At 49.9% G+C, this 25,853-nt stretch overlaps 1 protein-coding gene across 1 annotated transcript; it reads left to right on the top strand.

Annotated features, from left to right (window-relative positions):
* Positions 1-441: 441 nt before the first annotated feature.
* Positions 442-24,702, top strand: MICALL2 (MICAL like 2). Its single transcript, XM_015643263.3, has 17 exons — positions 442-666; positions 7,215-7,263; positions 10,758-10,899; positions 13,156-13,316; positions 13,949-14,070; positions 14,432-15,103; positions 15,297-15,466; positions 16,345-16,420; positions 16,562-16,677; positions 17,198-17,347; positions 20,021-20,076; positions 20,564-20,687; positions 21,142-21,232; positions 21,585-21,658; positions 21,969-22,083; positions 22,980-23,026; positions 23,118-24,702. Exons 1-17 carry the CDS (start codon positions 524-526, stop codon positions 23,201-23,203), a joined length of 2,394 nt encoding a protein of 797 aa, XP_015498749.1. The 5' UTR covers positions 442-523; the 3' UTR covers positions 23,204-24,702.
* Positions 24,703-25,853: the final 1,151 nt, after the last annotated feature.

The following is a 25,853-nucleotide window of genomic DNA, read 5'->3' as shown; positions in this document are numbered from 1 at the left end:
CTCCTCCTCCCCGTCCCTTGCCCGGCGGGCTCTCGCTAGGGCTGGCGGCTCCGGGCCGCTCACGCTCGCTGTTACTTGGTGATGCTGGGGATGTATCCGCACACCCAGCTCAGCGTTATCCAGCGAACACTTACATTTAGGCGATTTATGGTGCTTTTTAACTTTTTCTCCTCCAGAAGGGGAGAAAACATCCTTCCCAGCGACTAAAGATGATTCACGCCTGCCCTGTCCCTTCTGGCAGGACGTTTTGATGTTTTTGTGTGGGAGCAGAGGAAGGTTCCCTTGAGGCGCTGGGGCCGGGGGTGCCGCTCCCGGGGCGAGCCGGCCCCACAGCCGCGCCTTCTCCGCCGCTTCTCCGCCCCTCGCCCGCCTCTTTCCCCGCCTTCCGCCGCCGCTCCGGCCGCCCCCCGCCGGCTGTTCGGCCCGGGCTGGGCACGGTGCGGTGCGGAGGGTCCCCGGCCCTGCCCGGCCTGCCCGGCCTGCCCGGCCCCGCGGCGCAGGGCCCAGCGGCTCCCCGCGGGCCATGGCGGCCATCCAGAACCTGCAGCTGTGGTGCCGGCAGCAGTGCGAGGGCTACCGCGATGTCAGCATCACCAACATGACCACCTCGTTCCGCGACGGCCTCGCCTTCTGCGCCATCCTGCACCGACACCGTCCCGACCTCATGTGAGTACCGTGCTGGGTGTCCAGGGCCCCACCGGGGCTGCCGGCTCGGCGGGCTGGGACCCCTGCTCGCTGCCCGGGACCTTCGCTGGGCTGCAGCCATCCTGCTGTCCATTGAGCTGCGGACCCCGTGTGCTCCATCCTCACATTGATGGGCCATCCTGCTGTCCATTGAGCTGCGGACCCCGTGTGCTCTATCCTCACATTGATGGGTCATCCTGCTGTCCATCGAGCTGCGGACCCCCGTGTGCTCCATCCTCACATTGATGGGTCATCCTGCTGTCCATCGAGCTGTGGATGTGCTGTGGCCATCCCACCATCCATCGAGCTGTGGATGTGCTGTGGCCATCCTGCTGTCCATCGAGCTGTGGATTTGCTGTGGCCATCCCACCATCCATCGAGCTGCATTGAGGTCACCGGGTTCTCCATTCACCCAAGAACCCTCTCCAGGCTGTGGCCATCCCACCATCCATCAAGTTGTGGGTGGGCTGTGGCTGTCCTACCATCCACTGAGCTGTGGATCCTGGTCTTCCACCTTCCCTGGGCTCTTGCCCTCCCTGTGGGCACATCACCAGCAGCGTTCTGCTCACACCCACGCTGAGAATCTCCAAGAGAAAAGCTCCGCTCTCCCAGCCTACGTGCTGGTTTTTTCCATTCATTTTTCCTTTTTCCCTTTTCTTGCCTCAGTAGCTGGATGATCAATGTTCTAAATGCCTCCTTTCCATTGCAAAACAAGTTCAGGCACTGATCTTTGGGGCAGCATTTCCTTCTTTGCTGTTGTGTTTGCTCTGGCTGGGCTCTCCTTGCTCAGCCCAACAGCAGTGCAGCGCTCACAAGTAGCGAGGCAAGGGCTATTTAAACAAAATGCAGTAAAAGGGCAGGGCCCCACAGCCACTGGATTCCTGCACATCCTTGTTTTACCCATCTAGAGCTCTGTCTGTGAGAGGTTAAGTGCTTTCCACGCCTTGCTGGTGCCATTGCTGCTGCCCTGTGGGTTTTGAACTGACCCTGCCCAAATGTTAACATCTGGGAGGGTGAATGGCTAAAGGGAGTCACAGATCCTTTTTCATTGTTGGGGTTTTTTTATTATTTTTTTTCTTCTGGGTTTTTGAGATGAGGGGATTGAAGGGGAAGATGAACGCAAGGGAGCACTGGGAAGAGTGCCCAGGAGTACTGATTTAAGTACATTAGATCTCTCCTGGTCAGATGAGCCCAGCTAGGTGAGGAACAGATTGGGTGGTCTGTACTGCAGTTTTCCTCCTGTCCTATGTATTCTTCCTTTTTCTTCGTGTTCCCAGGACAGCCTGCTACATGGCTTTGTATGCAGACATCCCTCTTGCAGGTGTCTTGCTTCTGGTTGAACCCAAGAGAAGAGCTCTTATTTTCTTTCCTCTGTTGTCTTGAAACTTGACAGAAACTGGAGCAGGCTCAGGCAGCGGGAGGTTAGTTCAGGAGCTCCAGACACACTTTGTTGTCTCAGTGCTTGGGCAGTCACCGTGGTGTTGCTGTGTATGACTTCCTGACATGCTGTCATGTCCATGTGACTCCAAATATTTCCTTTCCTTCCTTTGATTCAAAGTCCTAAAAATACAAAATGCTGTGGCAGAAAGGTTGAGGTGTTCTCGTGGAGGAGCTGTGCCTGCTTCCTGCAGCTGGTCCATCCGGAGCTCAGCTGTACACAGGGACTCAGCAATGTGAGAGCTGGAATAATCCTGTTGCCCAGTTTAGTGGGTTGTTTATAATCCTTGAACTGTGCAAAAAGGGTTGTGGATAGACATCTCTTAAATAAATTTTCCTGTGCTGAAGAGGGAAGATATTCCTTGAGGCATCTCTCTGTTCCCATTCATTTTCTTTTATGGTGGACATTCTGCCTGACTTTATTTGGGACATCACTGAAGCTCTTTCTGACTCAGACCAGCTCAGCAAGGGCTGCCTGAAGGTTAAAGTAAGAGAAGCCTTTATTTGTGACCTCCTTCATCGGTGTCAGTGCAGTAATAGAGGAAAGCACCACGTGTGCCATTGACTGGACAAAGTCCTGCTGGAAGGAAATGGTGCTTTCAGGTGGTTGGTGGCCAGGGTTGCCAGGTGCCATGTGTCAGATTCTGGGACAGAATACTTGTGCAGACTCTCCATGTGTCCCTAAAAGCTTCTCTGAATGTTCCTGGTGCAGGGTACAACGGTGGAAAAGTGCAGCTGGGTGCACATGTGACTGTCAGTTCTGCTTCCCAAGGGTCCATACTGGGCTCCTGTCCTTGCTTCTACCAAAGATCATGGTTAAAGATTAAAAACAGACTGAAAGTAAAACTAGAAAGGGGTATTTGGTGTTTGGAGCACTTGGTGCGTTTGCAGAGTAGATCACTTGCAGAACATGATTCAGTCACAGCGTCAGTTTTGCAACAGTGTGCTTTCTGTCTTGGTTTACACAGATTACATTCTTGGGCTGAGTGCAGGGGATTTCTCTTGCAGGAGCCTGAAAAATTACCAGGAAAACTTCAAGCTCAAAATATGGACATAAACATGGGCTTCTCTTGTGGGGTATGTGGCTGAGAGGACTGGCTGGTGTGGGTCTCTCCTTCCTTCCTGTTTTCTTGCTGGAAAACATATGGAAAATATGATAACTTCTCTCGAATTTAGCTGATGTTGGCTTGTGTGTTACCAGTGAACAGGGCAAGCTGTGTAAAATTAGAAATGCATTTCCCACTCACTTCCCACTCATGCAAGGATGCTCAGGGGAAGTGGAGATCCATGCTGAATTACCATGGAAATCCACTTCTTTTTTGTCCCAGATGAAGAGTGCTTCAGAATCAGTCCTAGCTGGGCACACACGCTGTGTCAGGCAGGCTCCAGCCCATTTTCTGGGATAATTGTAGAGCATGGGGACATCTCTTGTCAGAAGCCTCATGGCAGTGTGGTAGGAGGCTGAGGTCAACACGTGGTGGTGAAGGTTGTGCAAGCTTCAGCCACGATTTTAGTGGCCTTGTCCTGATAAATGAGTTAGAAGAGGCAGGGGAGCTGTGCACACTCAGATATTAATGCCAGATGTCAAGGAAAGGTTTTCATTAAGATCTTTCTCTTCATCCAGGATTTGCTCTTTCCCAGACTGGTGTTCTGGGAATGGGCTGGTGATGAAATCCCCCTTGGCAGCAGAGCAGCAGCGTGCTCTTTCCCCCAGCAGCATTTCCAGGTCACTGTCAGCTCAGCAGGGCAGGATGAGGTCACGCTGGCCCTGCTGGGGATGGCTTGGCTGCAGACTCCCTCCTCACTGGGGTGAGGCAGAGCCTCCTGCTTGGCTTGGTGGGTTTGTGGTTTGTGTGACAGGCGTGGTCAGGGGGAGGATGGCTCCGGGTTCATTTCTGCAGCAGTCACTTGCCAGGCAGAGCATGGCAGTGTGGAGCAGGCATTCCTGAGAGGAGGATGAGCACATGGGGGATATCTCCTGCCTGAAATTCCCAGCCTTGTCCCACCTCTGTGGCTTTGCATCTCCAGAAAGAGTGCAGCTGAAAGGTCCTGTTCCCAGCAGGGCATGCTGGATTTGAGCCCCTATCCAAGGACTGTGAGCTGGCAAGGGGTGCCTCACTCTTTTACAGTGATCCTTTTGACTGTACATCTTATTGTCTGTAGAGAAAATAGCACAAAAGTGCCAAAAAGCAGAAACTTTTTTGGTGCCATCGAGGCTCTGGGATTTTTTTTTCTCAGTCTGCTCCAAGGTCAAGTTTCCAATCAAGTTAGTGCTTGCAGCAACAGAGATTTCTCCTGTGGAAGCACATGTGCTTGCAGAGGACTGTGACATGTTTGTGAGTGCTGGGTCTGTGCAGCTGGAGCAGGGGGTGGTCGTGGAGATTTGTGAGAATGAGAAATGCTCAGCCACTTATTTGCTAAGGGAAGCGGTTTTTCGGAGCTAAAAACTTCTCTGCTATTCCTGTGCTAGTGAACTCCACTCTGATTTGTTTCCAGCACTGGAGGCCTCTCTTGGGTCACATTTATATTTTTCACATTTTCCAATTAATTCAGTTGCCTGTGTTTTCTCAGTGGAGAACTCCTACTTCCCTGTTTGTATTACCTTTGCTGTCTTAGGATTACATTGGTCCAGAGAGGTTTGATGTTCCAAGATAGAAGATGCACCAGCAAGATGAATTTCCAAAAGAAATATTAGATGTAAGCAGTTCACCTGACTAGCCAGGGAAAGAAAGATGTTGAGAGGTCAGGAGACTCTTGAAATGACCAAATAACCTGGTTGTTTGCACTTTCTTTTGAAGAATAGAAAGGGATTTGAGACATTCACCATCAAAAGATTGGGTTTGTCAGGTCTCTGCTGCATGCCAGGGAGTGCACACACCGCCACAGCAAACAGAACTTGGTGTGGCTGAAGGCCACTGACCGACAATAAATGGTAATTCCAATGTCTTACATGTCAGAATAACCAAGAAAGCTGGAGCTCCTCTTCATTCTTGCAGTGTTTTGCTGCATTTCCATACTACAGAGACTATTTGGGAGCAGAACTGGAAGTGAGGCAAAGATCTGAAATCACCTCCTTCAGCTGGGTCTTAAAAAAAGCCAATTTTCTGGCCTGACTTAACCCAAGGATGGTCATATCTATTGTTCCACTGAGACTTTTTTGGCACATGATCATTTTTGTTGCTCTTTCTAATCCATTGTCTCAGGGAAGGGAAATATTTGGGCAGGAGCACTGCTTGAAGAAAAACCTCTGCAATTCCCTTTGATTTTGCACAGGAAAGAGTCTGTGGTTTAGAGGTGGGATGTGCCTTGTCTTTACGTGCTCTCTGGGGGAGTTTAACCTCAGGCTCTTATCTGTCATTCTTTCTCTCCTTATCCCACGTAGCAATGCCAGATGTGGGAAGCAGGGAGGAGGCATAGGCTGTGGCATGGTGAGCAAGCCTGTTTAAGGTGCCTCTCTTATTTATGATGTAATGCTCTACTTTCTGTGCTCAGTAGATAAAGGACCTGGCTTGCTCCTTGCTGCTACAAGGAGTGGAAAAAGTTCCCCTGCTGCGATACAGATCGTGTGTTTCTCTCATGAATAGGTCGCTGCGAGCCAGCTTTGTCCTGGCTCTCAGAGTTACCCTGAGCTCATCCCAGAGGTGAGGGATGGGCTAAGAAGGTGGGTCCACACCGGGTATAAAGGTGTTACATTCAAAAAAATGCAAAGTTGGTGCTGTTTTCTGTTTGTCAGTGAGAATTCCCTCTCAGGTATCAGCCTCTGGCTCAGCTCTGTGCCAGCAGACACAAGGATTGTAAGGTGAAACGGGGTTATCCAAAAGGCACTGACCCTGCCAACTTGCCTGGGCAGAAGGAAGCAGTGTTGGAGAGCAGGCCAGCCAGCCAGATGCCAGTTTTGTATTCCCTGTTTAGCAAGTGCCAGTCAGTTTAAAACAAAGCTGATGATGGCTGTTTCCTAAGCAAGGGACACGCTCTGCTATGGGTGAGGGAGCACACTGTGTTGTGGCTCTGCTTCCAGTAGCACAAAGTCTCCCCTGTGCTTTCATCCTGGCTCTGCTTCCAGTAGCACAAAGTCTCCCCTGTGCTTTCATCCCTGTCCCAACACATCCCAGTATCTGAGTTCCCAGCACAGTGCAGAAGGAGTGGCATCTGGGCTGGACCAGGGAGAGGGAAAGCAAATCTGGGGAGAGGTGAAGAGGGAAGTGATGTCTGGGGACCGCAGAAAGGAGTTGTTGACTTTGGCTTGGATTTGTGAACAGTAATTGTCACTTCCTTTTCAGTTACTGATTATGATCACAAATCAAAAGTTACAGCCCTAGGGAAAGCAGAGTAAGACTTCTACTGGCAACTTTGGTGTTATCATATGCAGTATGGTGTGGGCAGAGGTTTTCCCAGGCAGATCCCTGGTGCTGTTTTTGTGGAGTTCTGCCAGAGGAAAAAAGAGGATTTGAAGCCAGAACTCATGTGCTGCCGGACCCAGGAGCTTCTGAGATCAGAGGATATGGGTGTGTTGGAGAAGCATGTGATACATGCAGTGTGTGAGGGATCCAGGAGAGACCTCCTTGGAACTGAGCTCTCTGTGTGGAGAAAACTTTCAAGTCAGAAGAAGAACATGGATGTGACTGGAAAGTACTTTTGGGGAGAGAGTGTTAATATCTGGCCAGCAGGTATTGGTGTGTCTTTTTGAGGTGGGAGACAAGCAAAGCTTTTCTGGGGGCCAAGAAACCACCCCATGAATTAGAGGTTGCTCCTGGCTGTCTCAGCAGAACCCCTCAATCTGCCTGGGTTGTTTTTGCACCAACATGTCCTGTTCACAGACAGCTGTGGGAGTCAACCCTGCAAAAGTAGATGTGCCAAAATTGTCTTGTGTTACCTGTGGGCAGATGTGTACCTGCTGCACATCTCTGTCCTGGGTACAGCAGGTCTGTGACTCCTGGGTGGGATCTGCCACGCTGCCCTCTCTGGAGCTGTCCAAGGGTGAGATGGGGTGCTCTGTCCCCTGAGCCACTGAGGCTCCAAGAGGTTAGAGAGCTGGAAGTGGAGCAGCTCACTCTACATCACCAACCTGAGATTTTTCTCTTTCTGTATTTCAGAAACTTCGACTCCCTCAGAAAAGAAAATGTATATGAGAACAACAAGTTGGTAAGTGACTTTTAATGTTTACTTTTGGTCTAATCCGTGACCTGGCACTTTGCTCATGTGATTTATCAACACAAAACCCTGCAAGACACAGTGTGCCCATTGTGCTGTGTTCCAATCCTTTCACCTTCCAGTCTTCTCCTTTGAGCAGCAATGTCCAGCCTGGCTGGCTGCTTGAGAGCACTTTTAGGCTGTTCATATTTCTTAGCTGGCCACACAGTGATGCCTGTTCTGTGTGTCCTGTGGCAGCAGGAGCTCAGGCAGAGGTGCTAGAGCTCAAAACACACACATGTTGAGTTTGTGATGCTCCTGAGGGATAGAGCTGGAGCTGGGAAGAGGCTGGTGTGAGAGGGGAAGCACAGGGAGTGTCCTCCCACTTCTGTCCCTTCCTGGTGCAGGGGATCAAGGTGGATACATCCTAAAACCTGATGCTGCCTGGACTTCAGCCTGGTATTTCTGAAGTTTCTCATGTTCTTTCCACAAAGAAAATAAAAGTTAGGCAGGCCAACCCCCTCCTGCCCTGGATTCTAGCATGGTCTCAGTGATCCAGGGAAGGATTTTCCTCTCCCTCTCTCCATCACGGGAGGAGAGGCAGCGAAATATAACCCTTCTCTTCCCTTGGCATTGCTCCACACTGTTTCATGGCTGCTTGACAGGAGCTTGGGATATGAACAAACTATGGCAGCTTATCCTTGTCTAGGCTGGAGGAGTGACACACTCTCAGGCACTGAGCTGACTGAAGCACTTCTTGCCTCTGGAAGTGCTGAACTTGTCCCCCCATGGCTCCTTAGCTTCTGGTCCTCTTCATCCCTGGCTGTGTCCACAGCTCCCATGGCAGAGCCTCTGTCCCCAGGCTGGGGCTGCAGCCTGTGAGCAGTTAGTGACACTCTGGGGCTCAGCCCTGTGTGTTCCTCTCCACAAGGGGAGATCCAGGGCATGCATTTTGCCCTGGAGGTTTGCTATTTGGCAGGAGTTGGGCCTCTTTGCCATGGAAGCGTATCTTGGCTGAAGTGCTGAGGATCCCTGAGTGTTGCTCCTTGTCCAGCTGGGCTGATGGTGTCTGCTAGTGTCTGGGAAATGAGCTCTGTGAGCTGCCTCCTCTGCTTTTATTAATGAAAAGCTTCTTTGTGCTTCTCATAAAGAGTTGCTCCCCTCCTTTGTTGCAGTCTGTGTGTCCCCTCCTCCCCCTTTCTTAGCTTCTTTTATGTCCTTTGTTTTACTCTCTCTTCCTTACTCCACCTGCTGTGGGATAACTTGTCTGTGTTGTCCTTTCACTGCTGGTGTCCTGCAGCCTTGGCTGTGCTGTCCATGGGATTGACCCTGCACCTCTCTGTGCTCCTGGGCTGTTCTCCATCCCAGCTCCTGCACTTCCTTGCTCTGGCTATCCTTGGGATACAAGTGGGCTTGATCTCTCCCAGCATTATTCCTCTGCTGTTGTCCAGACCCATCTTGATGCCTTACTCATCAGAGGCTTCTCTTCAAGAGCTGTATTGTGCATGCAAAACAGCCTTGTTTGAACTGCAATCTGTCATATAAGGTCATCTGTCAAGGAAGAATGGATCACTCAAGTGCCACAAGACCAACCCCACACCCTAGAAAAATTTCAGCTGGTGGCATTTTTTTGCTAGAGATTTCAAAAATGTAGAAAGAGGAGGAAAGTTTCTAGAGGCCTTGGAGTCAGTGCTGGTGATGGTGGTGTGGTGTAGCAGGTAGAGCCTGTGCCAGAGGGAGCCTGTGCCAGGTCAGCTCAGGTGGCCTCGAGTATATCACTTTCCCATTTTGCATGGTCATGGCAGCAGTGGCACTTTCTTCCCCTGGAAAGCACTTGGAGCTGCACTAATGAAAAATATGATGCAAAAATGACATGTTGGTCCTTTAAAAGCCAGCCTGGGCAGGCAGGCAGCGGAGAAGGGCAACTGGGTTCTGTTAGGTGGTGAATGTGTTGGGTCTCCAGGCAAGAGCAGTTCCCAGGAACACGAGGATGCTGCAGGACAGGGGACCATATCCTAATGCTGCTCTCTGCATTGCTCACCTGGCTCTGGCCAAACCAGGTGAGTGCACAGAGCATCCTGCTCTTTGTGGTCCCCTCGTGTGTGTTCTGTGCCCGTTGCCCCACTGTCACCCATGGCAGTGTGGCAGGAGGTGACATGACCTGTGTTCCCACTAAACCTCACACCAGGAATGTCCAGCAAGAAAACTCAACTGGTCAGACCAGTTGTGCAGCCAGTGCAGTGGGGAACACTCCAAAGAATATATTAAATACCAGTTTACAAGACGGGAAAGGGCCAGGCTGGGCTGGCAGCTGGCATGACACAGCCGGTGGTAACTGGCTGAAAGCGTTTTTAATGTCAGCTCTTGTTACATTTTTACTGGGATACCCAATGGAAAAAAATGGTAATTATCTTGCTGAAAAATAGTGGCTGTTTGTTTCTTCTGAGCAGAAATGGTTGGCTTGTACACCAGCACTGTGTGTGTCCGTGCCAGAGGTCAGATGCGGAGGGGTTTAATGTATTCAAAGGGTTTTTTTAACTCTTTCCTGTGCACTTTAGCTGTAGCCTTCCTTGTGCCTCTGATTCTGCAAGTGCTGGTTTCCTTTGCTGTATTGGCATTTCAACAGGGATGCTCCAAAGGGGGAGAAAAAGGATTTTTTCCTATAAGTTGGGAAGGAACAAGGCTGGAGAAGATCCTCAGTAAAAGCCCTAAACTGAGCTGAGCAAGGGTGAAGTTTGGATGTTGCAAATTTTTTTTTGTACTCTATTAAAGTCTTTTGTTCAGAGGCAAGAGAAAACAGCTTTTGCCTCCTTTACCTGCAGTTTCAAAGCACAGGACACCACAAAGAGGGATATCTACTCCAAATACATGTTAGGCAGCTTGGAAACAGTTAAACTGGAAGGGAGCTATATATCAGGAACTCTGCATTACACCTTTTTTTCCCCCCTTTCTGGTCTGGGAGATGGGGGTCTCTCCTGCAGCCCAAGATTTCCCATTTTCAGATGGAGAAGAGCAGGCAGTAGGAGGCAGGAAGCTTTAACATTTGCCCAGCACTCAGAGATGAAAGCTGCCTGCAAGCACCTAGCAGCCCACTGTTAATTGGGGAGCGCTCCAGGTTGGGCTGGGAGCCTGGAAACAAGTCTGCCAGCCTGGACTGACACATCCCCTTCTGCCAGGCCTGGCTCTCTGCAGCTGTGCACTCACACACACAGGCAGGCTGGAGGAAGAGCAAGAGAAGCCCAGGTGAGTTCCTGTGCAGTGAGCAATGGCCAGCTTGCCAGGCCAGATTTTTGGCTCCTTGCCTGGATTTCTCAAGGCAGTGGCTGGAAGCCATGACTCCGTTGGTTCCTACGATGTAGGAGTTAAACTGGTGCAGCTGTTCCCCAGAAGAGTTATTATTTGAGTGGGGCTGTTTGCAGTGCACTTTCTTACTTATGGTGAGGAGAAGCTCTGCTGCCTGGCATGGACAAGACCCCTATATATTTATATTTTTCCCCCTTCTCCAGGCATTTCGAGTGGCAGAGGAGGAGCTGGGGATCCCAGCCTTGCTGGATGCAGAGGATATGGTTGCTCTGAAGGTACCAGACAGGCTGAGTATCCTCACCTACGTTTCCCAGTATTATAATTACTTCCATGGACGGTCTCCTAGTAAGTACCACATTCCCTGGAGGGGTGGGAAGGATCAGGGCTTAATTTCATGCTTTCCTTTGCCACCTAACAAGCTTGGAAAAGCAAAATAGACTTCACAGAGGCCTTTTTGATACCAGAACTATTTCACTGGAGGGATCTGAACTCTTTGCACACCAGCCTGCAGTTGTACCAGTGCCTTTGGAAGGGTACAGGGCCATGTCTTGTCTTTGAAACTACTGTCTTGAAATTTAAAACAGTCTAAAATTTCTTATGGTCCAGCCAGAGAGGAGCACTGAATGTTCCTCCCCATGGTCCACACCTCATCTTTCCATTCTCGAGCACCTCCACCCCTGTTCAGTCTTTGGCACACCTGAGGGCTGATGAGACCATGGAATAGAACAAGGCTGAGCTTGTCTGTGAGGCTGTGCCAATGTGACAGCATCAGTGGTAGGGCTTGTACAGCACAGCAGCACTGATAGAAGGAAGGGGAAGAAAATTACCACCCTAACTGACATAATTGTGATAGAAACTCTGTCAAACATAAAGCAGGCCACAGAGCTGCCAAGGCATTATATTCACATACTGGAGAGTTTAGCTGGGCTCACAGGAGCATTATTGTAGTCTTGGTTTATATTTGGCTTTAAGCTCACACAAAATGAAGTAATATGATAAACCAATTTTACAGGCTCCCCCAGAGGAAACTTTAGAAAGTGGGACATAAATGACTTAACTGGTTAAGGTGAATCTAAATGGAGAGATATGTATTGAAAATGTCCTACATCTTGGAAAGAAAGCACAATTCACTCAGAGCTGCCTTTAATGTTTAAACCCTTCCTACTTCTCTACCTCTTTACACATTTAATCATGCTTTTTCTCTCCCTCCACAACTTCTTCCCTCCCCTCTTCATTTTTTATTTCTTGTTTTAAAACCGTTCTGATTGAAATCAAACAAGTTCCATTGTGTTTATGCCAAGTGGTGAGAGTCTGGGTCAGGTTGGGGTCTTTGTCCCTTCCCCCCTGCATCTTGTTTACCACGTCATCAAGCACAGCACATTTTTATACTCTCTAGTGTCCCACAAAACACTTTGGTTGCATTCCTGTTGCTGGGGTGAATGTTAATGTCTGAAAATGAGCCCAGCCTGGAATGTGCCCTCTGACACCAAGCAGAGTCATGGAGTCACAGTTGTGCCCTTCAGATGGGTTCCAGCAGGACCATGAGATAAGCAGGACACAGGAGGACAGAGAGGGTGGGCAGACAATGTTCTAGTGAGGTCATGCTTTTGTGGATGAGTAGAGTGGAAGCCACCCATCTTTGTGGTGGGCTTTGGGAATTCAGTAAATGGCACAAGTGGGAAGTGAGGAGGCAGTCTGAGCCTGAACTCTTTACTGGCTCAGCTGTCCCCTGGTCCCTGCAGCAGGAGCCCTGGGTGTTTATTTGGAGAGTTGGCTTTCTTGAGGGCAGACTGCTGGGAACTGGGCCCCCTCTCTGCTCCCTGCCCTTTCTGTGTTTACTGAGCAGGGTATAATCTCTTTTCAGATGAGTGGCCATTTAAGTGTCACTTGGAAAGTGAAGCTGTGGCTCGAATACCCCACAAGGAACACAGAGACATTCTCATTCAGAATAGGAAGTGGTGCAAGAATAACATCCCAGTGAGACACTTGGGGTTTGTGTCTGTAAAAACTTTGCACAAAGCCTTATTTCCCAAGGAAGTTTTCCTGCACTTCCCAGGGCACAGGGCACCATTCCCCGCGTGACTGAAATGTGTTGGAAATTCTCTTTTCTCCACTTGTAGTGAATTTTGAGAGGTTCTTTTTCATCTGCAAAGAAAAGTGAATTGGGCATTTTCAGGCTGCTTGTGGCAGTGGTTTCCACATCAGCACCTCTATGGCACCTCCAAGTCTTTGCAGAATTACCCATTTTTAGTGGTCATTTCCACATTCAACAGCCAAACTGTGGGCTGGAATTGAAAGCCCAAGGTCTTGTTCTCACCATCAATGGATGGCAATTTGCATTTCATCACTTTTGCCTTTTTCATGTTGAAATTCCCTGAGAAGATAAAAATCAGCAGTTTCTGAATGTTGTTACAATTCACTTGTTGCTTCTTGCCCCTCAGTTCAGTTCAGAATTGCTCAAGAAGGAAGTCTGTGTCTCCTTGTGTGCTTTTCATGTTACCCATCAGGCCCCTTAGGATATCCTTACTTTGTAAATTATTCCTAAACCTATGAGTTTTCCTTATATTTCCTTAAAAATATTCCCTTCTTCCATTCTTCCAGTTGGAGGCATGGCTGGAATCAAGCGTCCTTCCTCTGAATCTCCAGAGCAGCATCCTGGGAAGAAAACTGCTCCAGAGCCTCCTAAGCCAGTGCCACCAAAACTGCCTCCTGCCCACCCACCAGCCAGAGCTAAGCCAAAGGAAACCTCCCCAGTTACCACAGTAAGAAATGTGGGCTTGGGTATTCTTTGTACCTTAAATCTGTTCAGTGAGAGAGAGAATACTGGGCTAGTTCAAGGCTCCTGATGGTAAGGACTTAGTCTTTTGAGTTTTCTGTTCACTATGAGGGATTTGATCCAGAGGTCTGATTCTGGCATGGATTGAGGTGGGAGCCCCTGGAAAACCATCAGTCAGCCTGGATACATGTGGACAGGACGTGGGTGTCTTAGGACATGGATATGCTGTTCCTAGATGTTGAAGAGGGATTTTTTTACAGGATGTAGTGTTATTTTTGGTATAAAACATTGATCCAATTACTGGATATGGTTTCAAAGCAGAGCAGGGATGAAAACGGGGTAGAAGCCCTTTCCCAGCTATTTTAAATCAGAGACCTTTGTCTGTAGGCAGACAGGGCACCCAGGTCCTCTGGCTTTGTGGGAACATATTCCCCATACTATTCCAAGGGCTGTTCCTCTTCTATGACTTCTGTGACAAAGGGATTAGAGGGAGAGGGGGTTTCCTGGATGTCACTTCTCCGTCCTGGCTGTGCGTGCCAAACACTCACCTTCTTGGGAGATTTGTAGCTGTGTCCAGGGCCATGGTCCTGTCTGCTCACCCATTGCTTCTCCCCACAGAAAAGGGTCCTGGCAGAGAGTGGGAATGTCCCCAGCAGCAGCTGTGGGGTCTGTGGGAAACACGTGCACCTGGTGCAGCGCTACTTGGTCGATGGGAAGCTCTATCACAGGAACTGCTTCAGGTACAGCAGCTCTTCAAGCAGGGCCACAGCCCTGGGGGTCACAGAGGGCCAGCCTGGTTCCTTTGGGACTGGAGAGAGTGGTGTGGCACATTTTTTTCAGAGTGGAGGCAACCTGGGCTTGCTCTTGACCTGTGTGAAAGGGAAACTGTCTCCACAGGTCTGTGTTGATCTACACCTTTCCTGCTTCAGGCTGTGCTATCAACAGCTCTTGTTCTGGTGCCTGAGGAATGTGCACACAGGGTCTGCTCAGTGCCAGTGTGGTGCCTTCACCCTCCTGTGGATGGTGGAGTCGTGCCTGCACTCCCAGCTGTGTGTCTCCCAGCACTCTGGAGGATGTTTCCTGAGACTTTTGTATCCACAGGTGCAGGCAGTGTTGGAACTTGCTTCTTCCTGGAAGCTACAAAGCTGGTCCTGAGCCCAGTACGTTCATCTGTACCAGCCACCAGCAGCCAGACAATGTCCAGATCTCTGGTCTCCACAGTACTGGGAAAAAACCTGACAGTACCCCAGCCCCTACTGCTGCCAGGGCGTTCCAGAAAGCAGCAGAACCCAAGAAACCGGAGCAGGTGTTGAAGAAACCCAGCCAGGAAGGGCTCTCTAATTCAACCAAGCCATCTGTTTCATCTTCTGGAAGCTCTGGCTTCAGAAGTGTAAATACTTCATGGGCCTCCTCAGCTGTAAATAAATCAGATGACTGCAAGGGTGCCTCGTTGGGGAATAAAACAGATCTCCATGAGGGCACTGCCTCGAAGCCTCCTTGGACATCCTCCACAACAAAAACACAGCAAGCCCGAGAAAATTTTTTTCGGTCATTTGAGTCCTCCAGCAACAAATCTTCTGACACTCAAAAACAAGTCCAGTCTCCTCAGGGCCTTGATAAATCTGCCCCTGCCAGAAGCACTGCTGAGGTCAGTCGAGTGAACGCTGGGAAGGATCAGGCACGTAACCATATTATACAGGCTCTGTCTGCATCAAGCACTTCTCCAAACAGGCCAGGAGGACTCTGTTCCACTGGCTCCTCAGCACCTGGCAGGTAAACACTATTTCTCTTTCCCTTTTTACTGCTAAGATGTTCTTGGGATAATTTGGAGAAGCCCTTGTATCTTTGCTTTGTCCTGACTGCTCTTGTGGCTCAGTGTAGAGGGACACATACAAATCTTTGGAACAGAGGTGAACAAAAAGGTCCATCCTTTCAAAAAGACTCATTAAGTTGTTCTTTTTTGCAGTGGCAAGTTTTCTCCCACCAGTTCTCAGAGTCCAGCTCCAAAAACACAGTCCAGCAAAACAGGGTACACAGCACCAAAGCAGGAAAAGATTACAGACCCTGTGCCCAAGAGCCAGGCTGCCAACAAACCTGTTGATTCTTTGCACAAGCCAGAGTCAAAAGGCATCAAAGGTGAGGATGAATGATTCACACAGTTTTGCCTGGACACAGCACTCCAACTTTATGCTTTCCTTTTGGACCAGTACAGCAAATATGTCCATGACTCCTGTCCTGTGTGTCTGTACCACCATGTAAGGGTTTTCTGAGCTCTGGGGCTCAACCCACCTGCATTTATCCCTGTGCAATTGTTCCCTCTAACGTGGCCAGTTCTACTGCTCTGAGGATCTTCAGATATCTGAAGTTGTACTTGCTGTCATCAAACATTGGGATCATGGTGGCTTTCAAAGTGGCTCAGGTTTTCCCAGATGGGAGACCTTGTCAGAACTTTGGGATGATTTTTTGATAGCAGTTGCAGGTCATCCAGCCTCCTTGTCTGTTTTGAACCAAGCTTCCACCATGGTGACTTAGCAGTGGGCCAGGGGATGATATTCTGGGAGTTTCCAATGTCTCAGGCACTTTCAGGTGGCTGGTATTTTTTTGGGCCAGAAGAAGTGTCTGTTTGCAGTTTGCTGTGACATTGTGGGGTTTTTTGTCTCTCCCTCTTCCTTCCCCAGCCTTTGGTCTCTGAGATCTGAGCTGTTTGTGTTGTATTGCTGTTGAATGTGCCTGTTCACATACTCTGTGGCTGAATTTCTGTAACTGTGTAGGTTTTCAGGCATTTGATCTGAAAGGGACAAAATGCCACTGAGATTACTTACTACCTATCATATCTGAATCTATCCATGTTAAACTTGTTGAGCTGCTGCTGGTTTGCTGCAAATACATCATAGTACCTGCTCCAGTGCATGGCTTATCTCCTAGGGGTCTCCTGAGACTCAAATCTGGCTTGTTTCTTTTTTATTGGGTGTTTTTGTTCTTGTTTATTTACCTTGCTATGTTCTTTTCTTCAGGAAGCTCAAATGTTGCTGACAACAAGTCTGAGAGCCCAGAAGGGTGGAGATCTCGGTTGAAGCCTGTAGCCAACAAGTGAGTGTCTTTGGAGCTGGTGGGTTTCCCTGACAAGTGTGACCACCCCAGGGGGAGATCCACACCAGGATGTCCAGAACTTTTCCTGTGGACCATTCTGCAAGAGGGATTGTTTCCTACATTTGTCTTTTTACTTTGCAGGGACCAAGATAGCTCTAAGAAACCTACTGATAACTCCCAGGTGGGAACAGGGAGCCCAGCACACAAGGAGCCAAAGCCAAGCCCATTAGTTGTCCCACCAGCAAAGCAGGACTCTGGTATGAAGAATAAAAGCTTTGCCTTCATTTTGTTTATCAGGAAGGGGACAGGCATTGGTACTGCAAGGTCAATGTGAGGAATGTGTTGGTGGAGACTGTGCCTTCTTTTAGGGATCTTTGCTCTCTGTACCTGCTTTAGCCTTGTGATGCCATCATTTTGTGCCTTTGATGGGTGGCCTCCCATCCTTCCCCAAGGAGAGGGACTCAGGCTCCACAGAGCTCCCTTCTTCTACAAACAGCCAGCAAGATCTCTCTTGCATGATCATGTAATGTTGAGAAATCTTAGTGATGGCTCCCAACTGTTTTATTTTTCTTCCAAATATTTATTTTCCCCTTACTCTGGCCTTGTAATGAGTGTTTTCTCCCTGTTTTCTTTGGGCTTATGCCCTTCATCATCATCAAGAGAGGAGAACTAGGACTAGAAATGGAGTTTGATAGTGGCAATTCAGCAGTAAAAGGATTTTTATGAGTTGAGGGTTGAAATTTCTTATCCAAAACCTGTCTGTGCTTCTTAATCCAGCTTCATCTGGTGGATTCACAAAGAAGTTGTTGATTCCCAGCTCAGATCTTATCAGGAGCTGTCAAAATTTAAAGCAAGACTGGAAAGATCCTGGAGAGTCTGCCAAGAAGGAGGAAGATGGCAACCAGTTGAAAACAAACACTGCTACATGTAAGATCTCTTTTGCCTACTGAAGTCACTCTCTCTTCTGCACTGTGAGGGAACAGCCTGAGTGGTCAGTATGGGATATGTGTCCCAGAGTTTTCTGTGGCTAACCCTGTGGCTGCTGTCATGGGGGCAGAATCTGTGTAATTAATTTTTATTAGCCAGCTTGGCCTAAGCAGGAAGCAGCAAGGCCAGAGAATTCAGTGGGAAAGGAAGAAATTGAAATAGGAATTTTTCAAGGTCACTGCCCTGTCATTCTTTAGACTTAGTGCTATGAAGAGAACCATCTCCTAATTTGGGGAACTGGGATCTAGTTGATGTCTCTGTTCCTCTTCAGTTGAGTGGCTTTAGGAAATAAAAGAGAACTGTCATCCAGAGACTCCAGCTGGCACCACCCACAGGAGCAGGAGCCAAGGCTGCTGTTTCTTTCATTTTCAAAGATGTCCTGACCAGTTTGTCCCTACTCTTAATCCAGTTTCTTACTCCCGTTCCTTCAGCCACAGCTTTACTGTGCACCTCTCCTCCAATGCCCAGTTAGTTATCCTTGCTCTGGTTTCCTTAGCACCGCAATGCTAAGGAAATTTTCTGGAACACACCTGATGTTTCCTGCTGTTCTGTTTGCTCAGCTTCTTCATCTCCCCTTTCCTTACCCCATCATGCTGTGTCTTACCTGCCTGGAGTAGAAGATTCCCACAGCAGGGCTCAGTCCTGCCCCTGATGTTTGTCTTGGAGCAAGCAGGATGGGTCCTGATGGCTCAATGGCCTCATGCTTTATTTTTGTCAGCATTGTCCTTAGCCAGCACCTTTGACAGCTACCAAACATTCAATCTCCAGTTGTGTTGTCTTTTTTAAAAGTTTGGTGTGCCTCCTTTGCCAGCATTTTCTCAAAAAATCCAGCTCCTCTTTCCCCAGACTCAGCCCCAGGGCTCAGCATCAGTCTCTCCCAGGAAGTGAGCTGTTAAGATAAGGGAGGTTGGGTTTATTTTATATCTGTCTTTCTAAATGTTAGTGATTGCCATGGGGGAGGGCTATTGGGAAATTTTCCTGGCAGTCTCCCCCCACTTTTCCCCACCTGAAAGGCTGGTTCCTGTTGCTGTCACTGGGCAGGCTGTGGGTTAGGGACAGAACTGTTGTTTCCTCTCTAGATTTTTACCTCAGCACTCAGAGAGAGCTGTGAACAGTCAGCTGCTGTTCCTGCCCTCAGTCCTGGGTTTGTGTTGAGCTGTGGATGGTGAGCATTTCTGTAGATCATTCACTTTGGTGGTAGGTGGTGGTTTCTGTTGAGAAATGAGGCTCCAGGGTTTTCCTACCAACTGTCCTACTTCCAGCTTGCTGGCAAGCAGCCAAACCATCCTGTGTCTGCCAAGCCAGAACCTGAGGGTATCAGGGGATATCAGATCCTGAGCTGGTCACAGGGTGTCATTTTACAGGCTCTTCTCCTCCAGTGACTGTGGCCTCTCCATCCGTGGTGCAGCTTTCTGCCTTGGTTGGAGGTGCTGCAGAGGCCCCTCTGCAGGACTGAGCTGGGAGAGAGGTGCTGTTTAGGCAGGCAGCTCCAGGCAGGACAGGTCCCTTCTGCAGGAATCTTTAAGATAAGTGGCAGGCAGTGCACAGGCAGCAAAGCAGCAGCGTCCAGGGGGAAGAGATCCCCGATGGAGGCCAGCAGTGCAGGAGCAACACAGCCACATCCAGCATCTTCTCCTTTTGCACTCTTCCTAGAAAGCACAATAGAGCAGGAGCTGGGCAACTGGAGAGCTGTCCTTGAGCTCTTCCTCAATCTCCAGAGACTCTCAGGAACCTCCCCTAGTCTGTCTGTCCTGTATTTCTCCTTGTGTGTGCTGAGCCTGCATCGCTGCTGCCTTTGTTACAGCCGTGCTCTTTTGATAGTAGAGTTTTCCTTCCTTATCACATCATCCACTCACGCCTCTGTTCTCTCTCTGTGGTAATTATCCAGCCCAGCCCCTCGGGTATCCAAATACCTCACACTCTTCTGTAGTTATCCTTGCAGCACAGTTGGGCAGAGGAAGCTGAGGCACAGTGGAACAAATACACATTGCTTAAGGATTGATTTTAATAGGTGTCCAGGGCCTAAATAATGCTGTGTAGTGGGGCCTAAGGGACTTCTCACCTAGGAAGTGTTTTGTGGGAGGAATGGAACCTTAGTTTTCTGAGATCTACACTGAGGCCCCCTAGACCATCTTTGTTTCATCAGCATTTACTAATACTCCTTTGTAAAAGAGCACTAGAGGGACATATTTTAGTATGTCTTGCTGTTTCCTGTGACAGTAACCCAGTCTTTCTGTGCTATCCTTTGGAAGCTTAATAAGGAATAGGTTTTGCCACAACAAATATCTTTGGGTTTTAGCAAGATAGTGAATGAACACAGAAGTCAGTATTCTTGGGTGGAAGTTCCAAAGTCACACCTGAATTAGGTGACTGTCTACACCCTGGGGTTGAAAGCAGCAACCTGTGACCTGAGTGACAAGCCACAAGGAGTAAATCAGGCTGTGAGGATGTGTCTTTTACTTTGGTCAGGTATGTGGATGCATGTGTATCATCTGTGACCTCTGTTGGGTAGCTGAGACCTGTTGTGCTCTGATAGTGTAGGCACTGTCCCGCACCATAAAATTATTTAAAGGCTGTGACATTCTTTGTTTGATTGTTTTTTCTCCCTTCTAGTTAAACCCTCTGTACCAAAAAGCACAGGCAAGCTTGAAGTGGTGTCCCCAACCAAGGTATGTCTGGAAACCAGGTATAAGGGGAGCAGGGGGCTGTTGAATATCCTTCTGGAGTGCTTGTCCAGATATATGTAAGTTTGCCATATTGGGAGGGTTTATTTGGATACCCCAGGAAAGGGTGAAAGGCTCTGGGGCAGACACAAGGTGGAAAAGCTGCTGGTTATCTTCCATGCAGGGAGACAATCACAGCCAGAATGAGACAGAGCCAAACAAAACTATGGTAGACATTGCACTCCCCACAGAAGGAGGGAGAATGTCTGCAGACTGACAAGTGTAGGTGGAGTTACCACTGACAGCAGATGTGTCACAGCCTTCCAGTGGCCACCACTCTGTGCTGAGCAGCCAGCTCTGCACATCTGCTGACCTGGCCCTCCCAGGCTGTGTCTCTGTAGTTGGGCTCTTTATGCCCTTTTAAATCTCTGTTGTGACCTCAGGCAGTCTGAGGGTTGCTGAGCTGTATTTGGTCCTACAATTTTTTTCCTAGCTGCACCCAGACTACCTCCCTGAGGAGAAAATCCAGGAGAAGGTTCATGACATCGAGAAGCAGCTGGACGAGCTGGAATTGAAAGGAGTGGATCTGGAGAAGCAGCTGCGTGCCTGCGAGGGAGGTAAAGGAGACCTGGGGCCAGTCTGCTGTGGTGGGGAGGTGTGGGGCTCATGCCCTACCCCTGGGCACTCTTGGCTCCATTTTTAGGAGCTCAGGCTATATGTGAGACACCAGGTTGCCAGAGGTACTTGTTAGACAAAGATACTGCCCAGGCAATTTTGAACCTTTTCTGGCTGCTTTTTAACATATTTTTTGAGCAAGATCTTCTGTTAATTTGGCTGAGGATCAGAGAGTTTTGGGAGTCCTGTAGCAGAGTATCCATAAGCAGCTTCCTTGAATCCACAGGGAGTGAGTGACCTGCATCCCTTGTACCCAGGAGCTCCAAAGATTTCCTGTTTTCACTTAAGGTTGCCTGGGGCTCACATAAGTCATCCTAGGCTCCCCCTCAAAAGATGGTGTGTTTGAGCCAGGGGGCCTGAACTGATGCAGCTTCTTGGCCTTTGTCTCCTCTGTAGATGAGTCTGAGGATGCCCTTATGGTGGACTGGTTCAAACTGATCCATAAGAAACAGCTGCTGCTCCGACAGGAATCGGAGCTGATGTACAAGTGAGTACAACCACAAATTCACCTGCCTGCTTGTGCACTTCCTGTGAAGGAGAGGGAGTGTGGCAGCCCTAAAAATGATGTGCCAGTTGGTGGGATGAGAAGGGTTGAGGTATCTCTGGGAGAACTGCCAGCATCATGATGTGTTAGCTGGTGGGCCTTTGAGCACCCAGGGTCTGTGAAAAGCGTGTGAGGAGGGAAACTTCAGAAATGTGATGGAGGAAGATTTCTCCTGACCCACCAGCCCCTGCCCAGGTGGTGGGAAACACAGAGATGAGGCTTTAGCATGGCAGGAGAAAGATCCAACCCTGGGGCATGGCAGGGCAGAACACACCACTTCTGTCATTCCTTCCAGGATGAAGCAGCAGAACCTGGAGGAGCAGCAGTGGAATATTGAGATGGAGCTGCGAAGCCTTATGAGCAAACCAGGTAAGGAGTGGCCACACTGGGAGTCCTGCTGGCCCCAGGAGCAGCCTTCACTTAGTGTGCCAGCCCTGGGATGTCCTTCAGATCTGAAGGCACTGCCAGGGATTGTGGGTGCACTGCAAGTGTCCCCTGACTGTGGCCATCCCCTGTCAGGTGCAGGCTCCCTGTGACATCCAACCCACCTCTGCTTTGGGAGGGGATGTAGAAGTGTGAGAACAGTAAAAATAGTCTTGCTGGAGCAGGGTGGAGGCAGGAGCTACAGTGGGGAGGTAGTGCCTGTAGCTGTGAGATGGGCTTCCCTTGTCTTGTGCAGAGGAGCTGAAGACACCCAGGGAGAAGGAGCAAGAGAAGGAGCTGCTGGAGTCGTACCTGAACACAGTCAATGATCGGAATAATATTGTGGATTGCCTGGATGAGGACAGACTCAGGTGAGGGTGCTCAGATGGTGGGAAATGAGCCAACACTACTGCATTTCCTCTGCTGCCCAGGCTGTAGGGGTGGATGAGTGGCTGTAGTCCAGACTTCTGCTCCATGAGAGGTGGGTGGTCACCTGTCATCAGCCATCTTGTCCTAAATGCTGCTGTCTTTGCATTCTTGGCAGCTGTTGGAAAGAGATCAGGACCACAGCCCTGTTCTCTCTCAAGCTAAAGCTGCTGTGAGGGCTGTGAAAACGTGGGATGTGGGGGAAGAGAGGGAGAGGCTGGAGATGGGGAGGCTGGAGGCAGTGTGGGAGATGCAGGAGGAATCTGGGAACACCAAGTCAGGAATGTGCTGGTCTGCTGCAACAAGTGAAAGAACAACTGTAGCCAAGAAATGTATCCTCCCAAGTTCAAAGGAAGACTGCTGTGTCAAGTAGCTGGATTTGTGCCTCCTGATGCTGAGAACAGCCTCCATTTCTTGACCTCAGAGCACCAGCTCCTGCTTGTGGATTCTGGTACTGGCCAGGACAAGGGGGTGATAGCAGTGTGCTTGTCCCTGATGGCAGTGAGAACCTCTGCAGCACTACTGTGTCTCAACTTCATTCATCTCCTCGGGTGTGGTGGTGTCTCAGCACTCCATGAACTCAGATGATTCATCAGCCAGCTGTGAGAAAATCTGGAAATCCCCTCACTGGCCCTTGCTTTCAAGGGAACCAGAAGGAATTTGCTAATGTCTAAGACTCTAACTCTTGGGTTGTTTTTTTTCCTGTAGCCTTCTCAGGGTTTGCTGTGGAGGTTGGTAATTTCTTACTGAGGAATAAGAGCAGTATTTGCATGAGCTTTGTTATCTACCAGATTGTCATGAACACAGCACAGTTTTCTAATACTATGCTGTTCCATTACAGAGAGAAAGAGGAAGACCAGATGTTGGCAGACATGATACAGAGGCTGGGTAAGGGCCCTTTCTCCTCTTGCAGAGCAGCACTGGGGCTCTCTGGGGCTGTGGGTCTCAACCTGCCCTGTGTCTGCTCCCTCTCCTGCAGATGGATCTCTTGAGAGCCAGGAGCCAGAGAGGAAGAAGAACAAGTTCCGCTTATCCAAAATATGGAAGCAGAAAAAACAAGAGTAAAGCTCAGGAGCTTGATGTTCCTTTTCCCAGTAGCCCAGAGAGAACCATCAAAGGTGTGGTCCTTCCTCAGTGCTGCTTTCTTGGAGCTGAGCAGGACTGTGGGAGGCCCCAAGAGGGCCATCTAAGGTGTGGTCCTTCCTGAGTGCTGCTTTCCTGGAGCTCCTGAACTGTGAGGGGCTCCTCTGCTCCCTGATGTTTGACTGCAGGTTTGCTGACCAAAGGGACAGTGTGAATCCCCTCTGGCCCTGGTATGGGGCCCGGGGATACCTTTCCCAGCACATGGGCTTCTAAGAGTTTTCCTTCTTTGGCTCTGGGTCAGAGCTGGTTCAGCCTGGTTGCCAGCTCAGGAGGGCAGGGCTCAGTCTGCCCACCCAGTGCTGGGGTCAGTACAGTCCTGAATGCAGGAGCACAGCCCTGCTTGGCACCCCACTGTGCCATACCTGTCACCAGGGCTGAACCCAGGACACTGCACTGGGCTGTGGATGCTGTCCTTGCCTCCCTCCCTCTCTGCTTGTGCTGTGGCTCTTTGGCCAGGATCAGAGATGCAGAGAGGGAGATGCTACAGGGCAAGAGGGGTTGATGGTTTCCCTCTTATCACACCAGTGCAAGCTGTAGCCTCCATGTCTGGGGGAAGCAGAGAGCAGAACCATCTCTGTGTCTGTGGTGTGGGATGTTCTCGACCCACAGTAGTTTCAGCAATAGTGATTTGTTTCCAGACCTCTTTTGGAAGTTGCTGTAGGCTGATTTCTCAAAGCCATGAGAAGCTGCTCACTGCTTCATTCCCTCTGTGGGGGAGATTTGTAGCCTCCTTATTTCTCTGACTGCTCAGTGAAGCAGCATTCTCGTTGTCTGTGGCCTATCCTGATGAAAATGAACAGAAGTATTATTTTAATAACGTGGTGCTAAGTGAAAGCACAAGGGAATTCATGGGTTTGACTCACCCCTGAGTCTTCTGCACGGGAACAATATTTCAGCTCCTGTGCTCCATCCCTGGACAGTGCCCTCAAGGGGTTGTGGGTCACCTTGGTGAGGCCAAGAGCATAGGAGCAGGTTCTGGGCTGTTGCAGGAGGCCTTTCCACTGTTCCTCAGTCCAGTGTCTGCAGCCAGAGCGTGCCCTGAGTGCACCCTCTCTTCCCAGTCAGCCTGGGGAGCAGCGATGCAGGCAGCCATGGAAAGAGCAGATTAATTCATGATGCCTCCAGTCAGTGTGGACCTCCTCCCTCCACGGCAGGTCCTCGAGGTTTCTCGGGTCCTGTTGGGCAGCAGGAGCAGGGTTTTGCTGGAGGAGGTTTGGTCTCGCTGTGCCGGTGGCAGAGCCCAGGCGATGCGTCCCTTTCCCACGAGGTGGCAGTGGGACTCTCCAGCCCGGGCAGGGATGCGCTCGGGGTGGGACCCAGTGCCCCAGGGGCTTCCTGCAGCCCACGGGGGGACCATGTGGGGGGATACCCCGTACCTGCATATGCTTTTGACCAATAAAGAATTACTGGAGCAAATCTCAGCATCCCGGTGTTATTTGGGGATATGGTGTCGTGGTCACTGTGAGCACTGATAGTCCCTCCCTGGAGCTTGGTGTAGCTGTGATGGAGCAATCCTTGCCCAGAGCCTGCAGGGCAGCTGCACGTCCTGGGGGAGCAGAGGCACCAAGGGGTTTTTCACTGGCTTTGTTTAGGTGTCAAACTCACCTCTGCTCTCAGGTAAATGCAGTTTCCTCCCTTGCTGCTTTAGCATCACACACATCCCAAAGCCTGTGGGGTCCCAGCCTGGCCAGCAGATGTGGGAGGAACAAGAGGCAGAGCTTGTTCTGCCAGAACTGAACCGTGGCATTGGTGACCCGAGTGGCAGAACCGTGGTGTCACCGGGTTCTGTGCCACCACACTCTGCTCCATGCTGGCCTGTGCTCACCCAGAGGGGAAGACAGACTGGTTTGTGGGGACATGCTGGCCACAGGGGCTGGCATGCTGTGCCTTGCCATCTTTGTTTGCATGTCAGGAAGCTCTGTCTTTTCTGGGGCTGTGTGTAAACACGATGGGAGGGAGGAGGGCTCCTCTTCCAGACCTGGGCAGTAGCAGCAAATCCCCAGAACTAAACCTGCCTTTGTGGGCTGCCAGCTGAGAGGAAGGGAGCTGAAACCATCTCTGCTGAAGAAGAGAAATACCTTTCCCGATGAGCTATCCCAGGCTGTCATTACTGCTGGGCTTTCATCTTTTCAGGGTCTGATTCTCCAGCCTCAAGAAGTTTAGTCTGCGTGGATTTGGAGGATGGTGGCAGCATCATCCAAACTCATCCAATCCTTCCCTCTCCAGCCTTCACCCACCTTGAAAACAGGCAGGAACTGGACCTCTGCAGAAATGTGATAACAAAGTGCTTAAACAACAACCCCAGGGCCCTGTGGTGGCAATGGTTGGACCAGCTGTAGGGTTTGCTTTTGTGAGGAGGCCAGGCTGCTGCCAGATAGGAGGCAGGGGTACACCTGCTCATGTTCCAAGCTACATATTCCAAGAACAGGTTTTGAAGGGAAAACTGCTCCTTTTCCCATCTGGAGTCAGTTTGAGATAGTAGCCATGGTCTAGGTGATATGAGGTTCACCTGGAAAATTGTGGGTTTAGGTTTAAGTGGTCTCTAGACAGAAAAATACTGAGAGTGGGAGGG

This window comes from Parus major, chromosome 14 (assembly GCF_001522545.3).
Source record: "Parus major isolate Abel chromosome 14, Parus_major1.1, whole genome shotgun sequence".
Taxonomy (NCBI): Eukaryota; Metazoa; Chordata; class Aves; order Passeriformes; family Paridae; genus Parus; species Parus major.
Note: the sequence above shows the minus strand (reverse complement) of the source record. Positions and strands in the feature narration are given on the sequence as shown.